The sequence below is a fragment of the Ictalurus furcatus genome, chromosome 27 (assembly GCF_023375685.1).
Source record: "Ictalurus furcatus strain D&B chromosome 27, Billie_1.0, whole genome shotgun sequence".
Taxonomy (NCBI): domain Eukaryota; kingdom Metazoa; phylum Chordata; class Actinopteri; order Siluriformes; family Ictaluridae; genus Ictalurus; species Ictalurus furcatus.
In genome coordinates, this window is record NC_071281.1 from 4,118,303 (window position 1) to 4,127,500 (window position 9,198).

Genomic DNA, 9,198 nt, shown 5'->3' on the forward strand with positions numbered 1-9,198 from the left:
GGTACAAGTGTAGCTACAAGGAATTTGAATTTCTAATCTAATCTGAAGGTGTGCAGGACGGACATGTGTCAATTTAATATGAAATATATATTGTCTGGATTTTTTTTTATGACTCAGACCACTTTTTAATAAATGATAACTTAAAACAAACAAACAAACAAACAAACAAACACATACACAGACGAGGTGTTACCCATTACACACCTGGATGACCGCGCCCTGGACGCACCTGTGGGTCCGGACTCCAAACCTGTCGATGTGTGATGACAGTAAGGCCACGCCCTCTTTTATGGTATACATAAACCGGGTGTAAGAGCTCGTGAGCATCACTCCTCAGCGCGCAGTTCAGCTCTCCATATCTCTGTAGAAGAAGAAGTAGATCCTCCAAGACAAAGATGAGCAGTGCGTCCGTGGTCGGCTACTCGTCCTCTTCCTCCCGCGGCTTCTCGTCCTCGTCGCTGTCTCTGAGCGGAGGTATGTACAGCAAGCGCATCTCCGGAGTGCGCGCTCCCAGCGTGTACGGCGGCGCGGATGGCCGGAGCGTCCGCGTGTCCACGTACCAACAATTTGGCTCCCAAGGCAACCTGCTCGGAGCGTCCAATCTCTCCCTGGACGGAGTGTCGGTCAGCGAGAAGCTCACCATGCAGAACCTGAACGACCGACTGGCCGCGTACCTGGAGAAGGTGCGCGCGCTGGAGAAGGCCAACGCGCAGCTCGAGCTGAAGATCCGCGAGTGGTACGAGAAGCGCGCGCCCGTCACGCACGACTACAGCCGCTTCATGGCCACCATCAACGACCTGCGCGAGAAGGTGAGCTTTAATAATAATAATAATAATAATAATAATTGTGGAAATAAATTGCAGAAACTTTTTTTTCTCCTTCAAAACTCCTTCAGAATCCTGGTTTGAATGAGCTAAAAAAATGTAAAGCACTTTTTAAATGTTTCACCAAAACATTCATTACAATTGAGATATATATATATATAATTTACACACACATACAGCTGCAATCAAAATGATTCCACCCCCCTTGCAAATCAGGTTTATTGTCAGCTGTTTGCGATGAACAAATCAAACAAAAGCAGTTGAAATGCTTCAAGTGGTTTGCCCAAATTCAACTGAAAATGCAACTTATAATGATTTCTCCCGTTTCAAAATTATTCACCCCCTTCATGATGAGCATCTTGAGTACTTAGTAGAGCACGCTTTTACTGTTACCTGCTACAAATGAGATGCATGGCTTCTGGCAGCGTTCCTGAGGAATCTTCTCCCATTCCTCATGAGTAATGGCGTCCAGTTCAGTAATATTCTTGGGTTTGCGTGCTGCAACCGTCTTCTTCAAATCCCACCAGAGATTTTCGATGGGGTTCAAGTCAGGTGACTGTGATGGCCCTGTAGAATCTTCCAGGACTTCTTCTGCAACCAAGCCTTGGTGGAATTTGAGGTACGCTTGGGATCATTGTCCTGTTGGAAGGTCCAATGACGCCCAAGCTTCAGCTTCCTCACAGACAGCATGAGGTTTTCTCCTAGGATTTCCTGATACCTCAATGAATCCATTTTGCCTTCCACACGCTGCAGGTTTCCATTGCCAGAGGATGCAAAGCAGCCCCAGTTTTGCAAAAATCTGTGCTGTTGTGAGGGATTCTATTCAGGGGGGTGAATAATTGTGAAACTGGAGAAGTCATTATAAGCTTTTCAGTTGAATTTGGGCAAACCATTTGAAGCATATGTCGTGTCGAACTATTCCAATTGCTTTTGTTTGATTTGTTCATCGCAAACAGCTGAAAGTCTGACAATTTTGACAATCAACCTGATTTGCAATGGGGGTCGAATAATTTTGATTGCAGCTGTGTATATATCATTTCTTCTTGTTGTTGTGATTGTTTTGTTGTTTTTAAGAGCAATCCGGTTCATAGTCATTATGTTATAGATGCATTCGATGACACAGACTTCGCCAAACGCTAACCGCTGGACCAAAATGCTCAGTTGAACAGAATATTTAACGAACGTGTAAAATGTGCTCTTGTGCAGATCAGGGTCGCCAGCTTGGGCAATGCCAAGATCATTCTGCAGATCGACAACTCCAAGCTAGCTGCGGAGGACTTCAAACTCAAGTCAGTGTCCGGAAAAAATAAAACCCCACCATGACTTATTATATATTTGTTTCCCTTTTTTTTAAAAGTCCTTATGATTATTATTATTATTCTTTTCCAGGTATGAGAACGAGCTGATGCTGCGCCAGTCTGTGGAGACCGACATCTCCGGTCTGCGCCGCGTCCTGGATGACCTCACCATGTCCCGCTCAGACCTGGAGATGCAGATCGAAGGCCTCAAGGAGGAGCTGATCTACCTGAAGAAGAACCATGAAGAGGTTAGCGAGAAAAGTACACCACAGACACGCAACATACCATCACAAAACGGTTTCAAACGTTTATTATGTTGTATTTGGTTTCCACTTCAAAGCAGCAAAGCTTTTACACGAGCACTGAGGCAAGGCATGGCGAGGCTTACGCAAGAGCTTGGGTGTTTAGGATATTTGTGGAAAGGTGTGTCTGTGATGGGGGATCTTTGGATCTTTGCCATCAGAAATCACAATCAGAGATCATAGATGCACTCTAGTCCTAGTCCGGAACATGCCCTCTTGCATCATCGACTGCCATGAAATACCATAGTCTTTAACCTTTACTATATCTGTGAAGTTAATGTTCTGCTAACACGTTAACATTGCGTGTAGTTAGCACACTGTGTAACGTTTTTATGAGGTAAAAAATAAATAGCATGCTAACGCTGACCTAATGTGGTGCTAGCTAGATCAGTCAGCCTTGAAGGAAGTTAAAAAAATGCAGTTGGGCTTGTAATAAAGCGTTACGGAGTCAGGGTTTAACGTTATTTTTTTTTTCATCCCATGCAGGAGTTGGCGGCTCTGCGTGCTCATCTGTCCTCCAGCAACGTGAACGTGGAGGTGGATGCGGCTCCTCAGCAGGACCTGGCTCAGATCCTCAGCGAGGTCCGCTCACAGTACGAGGGCATCGCTGAGAAGAACCGCCGCGAGATGGAGGCCTGGTACAAGGTCAAGGTGAGACACGGGGGCAAACTCACGCACCAGGATGGAGGATTATCTAGTTGCTGCATTTATTGTAAAGTCGTCATGAATCACTCTGTAGCCAGAAACTTTAGCGACCTTTGACCTCTCTCCCCCTTTCCTCGGGCAGTTTGATGACCTGAACAAGCAGGTGAAGGTCAGCACCGAGACCATCGAAACGCACCGCAGCGAGATCAGTGAGCTCAAGAGAACCCTGCAGTCACTGCAAATCGAGCTGCAGTCTCAGCTTAGCCTGGTACACACACACACACACACACACACACACACACTCACACACTAAGAGAAAAATTTACATCTGCTATGTCCTTATGACTTATTACCTCACAATTAGTAGCCCCGCCCACTCCCCCATCACACCATCACTCACTGTCTCTCTCTGTGCTCTCTGATTGGTCAGAAATCAGCTCTGGAGGGCACACTTGGTGAAACGGAGAACCGCTACAGTCTCCAGCTCAACCAACTGCAGGTCGTAATCAACAAGCTGGAGGCGGAGCTTTCGCAGGTGCGCCTGGACATCGAGAGGCAAGCAAACGACTACAAGGTGCTGCTGGACATCAAGACCAGACTGGAGCTGGAGATCGCCGAGTACAGACGCCTGCTGGACGGAGAGGACATCAGGTATGCTTACTTTTTATCTCACACCCCCACACACATATTTACCACAATATCACCTGACACGTTCTGAACAATATAGTAATACTATGCGGAAAGTATTTTCAAACTGGATCTAATGATTTTCAAACTTTAATTTATTATTTTATTTGCTTTCATTATAATTTGGTTAAATGTCATATATTAATATATTTTATTATATTAAAAGTTCTCCATTTATACATAATGCTAGGCTATAGTAATAAAATAAATGTTGTTGTTTTTTTCAAAGTATCAAACAATTTTTTTTCCAAAGTAAATATTTGTGCTTCAGTTCTGCACACTAAGTCTGTGAGATTTCCCATAATATTGTTACAAAATCTTTTTTATTTTTTTTTTAAATGTATTTTCTCTGTTTTTTTTTTCTAGCAGGAAAACCACCACAGTGACCAAGGTGGTCGAGGTTCAGAAACCTGCACCGAAACGTAAGTTCATTTAATAGATGTATGTATGCAAAATTATTGCTGTAAAATAGTTAGTGTGATTATATTTACCACCATTTGGACGGGGAATTGTTCAATCTGGCAACGCGAGTGTATTGTAAGTGATGAGATTGGAGGTGTGTGTCTGTATGGATTCCTCTAACACTATCTCTGTGTCTCTGTGCAGCCGAGCCCGTGGTGACCAAGCGTGTACGCACCGTGATCGAGGAAGTGATCGATGGCAAGGTCGTGTCCCGCACCGAGGATGTGGACGTGGAGGTCCTGAACAAAAAATAAGACCCTCCCCACACACACACACACACATAGGCATCCTGACTCAAAGCCATGACTATGTAACATGCCAATATTAATAATAATAATAATAATAATAAAAAGAGTAACTTGTAAGCAATGTTAAAGAGGTGAAAGAGTGAAATCTCTGTATGGATCATCTGAAAAGCATCAACATCAGCATCAACATCTGTAACTGCAGAAGAGGAAAAAAATAAAGAATATGCCTCTATTAGCGTGTGCACGTTGTGTCTTTCATTTTATCCATCAAAAGTCCAACATGAACTACTAAAGTCATATAAAACTACTACATCATTTCATAAAAAAACCTCATCTATAACTGTTACTTGTTAATTAATAACAAACTGAAAAAAAAATGATCAAAATGGTTTTGTTCAGATCATTTGACTGAATAAAAACAAATGAGACAAAAAATATGATACTTGGTTGTTTATTTACTGAGGAAAATGATCCAATATTACATATCTGTGAGTGGCAAAAGTATGTGCACCTTTGCTTTTGGTGTCTTGTGTTTGTAGGTTATTGTACTTTTTTTTTTTTTTTTTTTTTAAATTTATTTACATTTCCCCCCCAAAATGATTCTTACTGTTTTTCACTATAATTAATAGGATAAAATTTCACAATAAAGGTAGAAAAAGTTCTGGCATGATTCATATTGGTTTCAATTTTTTTTTTACATCACAAAAACCTGCCATTTTACACACACAGGGGTGTGTAGACTTTTTATATTCACTATATATGATATTGAAATGTTATAAGGCAAGCAAGATAAAGCACTACAATTAGCATATAACTGAACAAACTGTAGGAATAAATATACATCTTAGACATCTTAAGCTCTTTTCTGTTTATTATAAATAATTTATTATAAGCTGTTATAAAGGTGCGTTATATTATCAGCGTTATATTAAAACAGTCTGAAAAAATACTATTTTAAAAATAACTAAATAAATATATAAATGCAAAATATTACATAATTTAAGGAGAGTAACGAAGATCGGATTTGATCAGATCCTTCTTTAGCTTATTCAGCCTTTATTAAATATTTAAATAACCCTTCTCCTTTTATTATTAATGTTTCTCTTTCTTCCGTATTGTACTGTAAATCTCGCGAGAGCTTCCGCAGTACAGCCAATGTGTATATAAATATATATATAAGTCTCGCGAGAGAGATTTTGTAGTGGGCGTGGTGTATTAATATACACCTACTCGCTATTGGTTCATAATCAGGAAGTGAACGGTTGCGTCATTTTCCGCAGTTATTTGAAACTGCAAAAAGTTCGCGTTGTGTGTACAAGGTGCACCTTAGGCACAAAAAAAGAAAACAAAAAAATAAAACCAGTAATGATTCTTAATTTATAGTTTAAGTTATGGTTAATCTCGGTTTATTAGCTTTTGTTAGCTAAAATAACGCAAAACAGGGTCTTTTCGTGTTGGCTAGATTAGCTTAGCTTAGCACGACGTAGTAAACAGTTGTAAGGTTAGCATACACTGCTCTGTTTGTTTTCCGAGAATAGGATAGCTACCCAGGTGTAGCCTATTAACACATTTTTAAAACAACTTTGCGTGTAATTGGAAAAAAAACTTGTCAAAAATTTCTTCGTTCGAAAGAAAGGGACGATATGGAAAAGGTGAGTTGTGATTAAACATCATTAATTTTCCTCTAAACTGCGGCTGAGCCAGTGGTGTGTCGTTCTCGGACGAGTCGACTCGCATATATGTGCCGCAAGAAGTGTGTGTGTGTGTGTGTGTGTGTGTGTGTGTGTAGCAAGAAGGATTCGTTTGCCTATTTTGTAAAATGGAATAATGTTAGGTTTTATGGGGTCTTCTCTGGAATTTCAGCCATAACAAGGAAAAGAATAAAACTGTGAAAAGAAAACAAAAATCACTGGTTAAAATAATCACAAATAAAATATCGCAAAATGCGTCGACCTATTGGGAGTCGACTCTTATTGCTGAGCCGAGTCAACTAATCTGACTCATTGAAAAGAGTCGGAATTCCCAGCAGGTGCCTGCCGTCTGTTTCGGACGTTTTTGTGGACATGGTGTAGGAGCCAATCCTGGTGCAGGAGGTGGGGTTTGTTGCGAATATGTGAGAACCACACCATCCACCTTTTAACTGCGTACAGCGTCTCAGAAAATTTGGCCTTGTCCACGTCCACTTCGACCCCCTTGTTTTTCCCCGTAACTATTGTTTAAGATGGACAGGAAATCTGCTTCTCAGTCTAGAGATAAGACCTACGTCTTCTTGTGGACCAGCCGTCAGTTTCAGGTGGAATGAGGTTTGTGATTCTGTCTGTCATCAGCTTGTGGTATGAGGGTTGACGTGTCATGTGTTGACGTGTGCAGCAGGAGCAGACGGAGTGGGACGCAGTGAACCGCCTGCTGCAGCACCATGGCTTTAAACCCGTCCGCTTCACAGATCCCACTGAGAACAAGAACCTGGCAGGTATTTCTTTATTCGCACACTGAGTGCTGATGATAAACCGCACCGCGTTGTGTGATATCCAACACGTGTCTTATGACCGAACGCTTAAACTATACACGTTTAGCTGTTAACATTATGGGATAAATACTGGAAAACCTGGTAAACATTCACAAACTTGTGATGTGCCACGTCTGCTGTTACTATAGAAACGATAACATATCAGAATGAGCGTGTTAAAACGAATCAACACCTTCTGACCAATCACAGTCCAGACCTTTTTGGTTGTCTCTTTGTTTGTTGTTGTTTTGTTTTTTTCCTCCCCAGACCTGGTGCTGTTGGAGAGGACATCCTCGTCTGAGCTGCGCGTGATGCTGAGGACGATGCTGACGGACTCGGAGCGGAGACAAGCGCTGATCCAGGAGCTCATCCAGTCCAACAGCAAGTTGAAGTAAGCCCCGCCCACAATACAGCACACCTGTACACCGTATTTCCCGTTAACATGCTGGATATACTGATGTGTTCTCCCCAACGCTGTGGGACGTTTCAATAATTAATCAGCGTACACGTCTCTCCCTGATAAATAATCCCATTATCCACGTGTTTAATAATTCAGAGCTCCAGGTGATCACCACATGGTGTTATCTGATATCACACAGGTGGAATGGGTACGCTTTCTGCAGTCACGCACACACACACAAAGCTGTCTGTGTAAATCCTTAACTGAGTTTGTTTAATCTCATAACCTCGTTATTACATTCACAGTAAACATCTGCACAGATGTTAAATCCTGAACTTTGACTGCGTAATTGTGTTATTGTAATAAACGCCGTGAATGTGGTTCTGTTGTAGCTTCTTCTGACTGATGGACAGAGATGTGTCCTGTTTCTCAAGAAACTTTCACACTTTTACTATTTCCAACAAACGACCTGCACGTTTAGTTTTAGATTTTACTGCACTTTTTAATTATTTTTGCTGTACTTTTTACATTTATTAATTCAGCAGATGCTTTTATCCAAAGCGACTTACAAATGAGGAAATGCAGGTAAAGCGATATATAAATAAATAAATATGAGTAGGCTCTACTAAGCATCGGTCGTTGATCGATCGCAGGCTGCGTGAGGGAACGTAAGCCTTCAGGAGAGAGTTGAGGTATGGGGGCGCTGTTCCAGACAAGGTCTTGTACGTGAGCATCAAGGCCTTGAATTTGATACGGGCGGCTACAGGAAGCCAGTGAAGAGGGGTGTGACATGGGGTTGAAGACGAGGCGTGCTGCTGCATTCTGAATCATCCGAAGGGGTTTGATGGAGCTGCTGGGAGACCCGAGAGTAGTGCGTAGTAGTGAGAGTAGGACCGTGCAGTTATTGAAATGTGGTCTGTGAAGGTCAAGCTGTCCTCGAGAATCACCCCAAGGTTCCTGGCCGTCCTGGTTGGCTCGAGTGTGGTTGAGCCGAGCTGTACAGTGAGGCCGTGGTTGATTGACGGACAGGCTGGGATGACGAGAAGCTCAGATTTTTCCAGGTTGCGCTTAAGGTGGAGTTCCCTCATCCAGACCGAGATGTCAGACAGGCAAGCAGAGATGCGTGCAGAGACGGATGGATCGTCAGGCTGGAATGACAAATCGATCTGGGTGTCATCAGCATAGCAATGATATGATATGAGAAGCCATGAGACTAAATCACCTGCCCTAGAGATGTAGTATGAATAGAAAAGAGCAGTTTACCCAGAACTGATCCCTGGGGAACCCCAGTCGTGAGTTGCTGAGTTTCAGAAGCTCCTCCCCTCCACAATACCTTGAAGGGTCTGTCTGAGAGATAGGATTCCACCCAGCGCAGAACCGTTCCGGTCATGCCCAGGCTGGAGAGAGTTGACAGAAGGATCTGATGGTTCACAGTGTCGAAAGCAGCAGAGAGGTTGAGTAGGATGAGGACAGTTATCTAGAGGTTGCTCTTGCTAGTCGTAAGGCTTCAGTGACAGAAAGCAGAGCAGTCTCCGTGGAGTGATTGCTCTCGAAGCCAGACTGCTTGGTGTCCAGGAGGTTGTTCTGTGTGAGAAAATTGGAGGGTTGATGTAAAAACAGCTCTTTCAGGGATTTTGGAAAGAAAAGGGAGGAGGGAAACGGGTCTGTAGTTGTGAAGTGCAGCAGGGTTAAGTGATGTTTTTTTAAGCAGTGGGGTAACCCGGGCCTGCTTGAATGAGGAAGGGTATGTGCCAGTAGAGAGGGATGTGTTAAAAATGTGTGTGTTCCGGATTATTATGTATAAAATGCTGTGTGTTTAATAATCC

The 9,198-nt window shown here is 42.7% G+C and overlaps 2 protein-coding genes across 7 annotated transcripts in view; both read left to right on the plus strand.

Annotated features, from left to right (window-relative positions):
- Positions 1 to 319: 319 nt before the first annotated feature.
- On the plus strand, positions 320 to 4,698 carry krt97 (keratin 97). 2 transcript variants are annotated; one of them, XM_053616825.1, is made up of 8 exons: positions 320 to 809; positions 2,031 to 2,113; positions 2,214 to 2,370; positions 2,911 to 3,075; positions 3,212 to 3,337; positions 3,500 to 3,720; positions 4,123 to 4,178; positions 4,363 to 4,698. In XM_053616825.1, the coding sequence occupies exons 1-8, from the start codon at positions 396 to 398 to the stop codon at positions 4,470 to 4,472; spliced, it is 1,332 nt and encodes a 443-aa protein (XP_053472800.1). In that variant the 5' UTR covers positions 320 to 395; the 3' UTR covers positions 4,473 to 4,698. The 2 variants fall into 2 exon arrangements, with proteins under 2 accessions (XP_053472800.1, XP_053472801.1); XM_053616826.1 differs by having other exon boundaries at positions 4,126 to 4,178.
- Positions 4,699 to 5,550: 852 nt separating this feature from the next.
- cep70 (centrosomal protein 70) overlaps positions 5,551 to 9,198 on the plus strand; it is a 13,367-nt gene continuing 9,719 nt past the window's right edge. Inside the window, exons 1-3 of one of the 5 annotated variants that reach the window (XM_053616821.1) lie at positions 5,551 to 6,118; positions 6,837 to 6,936; positions 7,240 to 7,363. In XM_053616821.1, coding sequence (XP_053472796.1) covers positions 6,110 to 6,118; positions 6,837 to 6,936; positions 7,240 to 7,363 — 233 coding nt within the window. In that variant the 5' untranslated portion in view covers positions 5,551 to 6,109. Of the gene's footprint in view, positions 6,119 to 6,793; positions 6,937 to 7,239; positions 7,364 to 9,198 lie in introns of all 5 variants that reach the window. The other 4 variants (XM_053616820.1, XM_053616822.1, XM_053616823.1 and 1 more) reach the window with 4 other exon arrangements.

Bases quoted from the DNA above. Each gene is read 5' to 3' on its own strand.
- krt97 (XM_053616825.1), top strand. From the start codon at position 396: ATGAGCAGTGCGTCCGTGGTCGGCTACTCGTCCTCTTCCTCCCGCGGC. The intron at 2,114-2,213 runs GTCAGTGTCCGG...ATTCTTTTCCAG, and splicing joins GCGGAGGACTTCAAACTCAA to GTATGAGAACGAGCTGATGC. The intron at 2,371-2,910 runs GTTAGCGAGAAA...CATCCCATGCAG, and splicing joins TGAAGAAGAACCATGAAGAG to GAGTTGGCGGCTCTGCGTGC.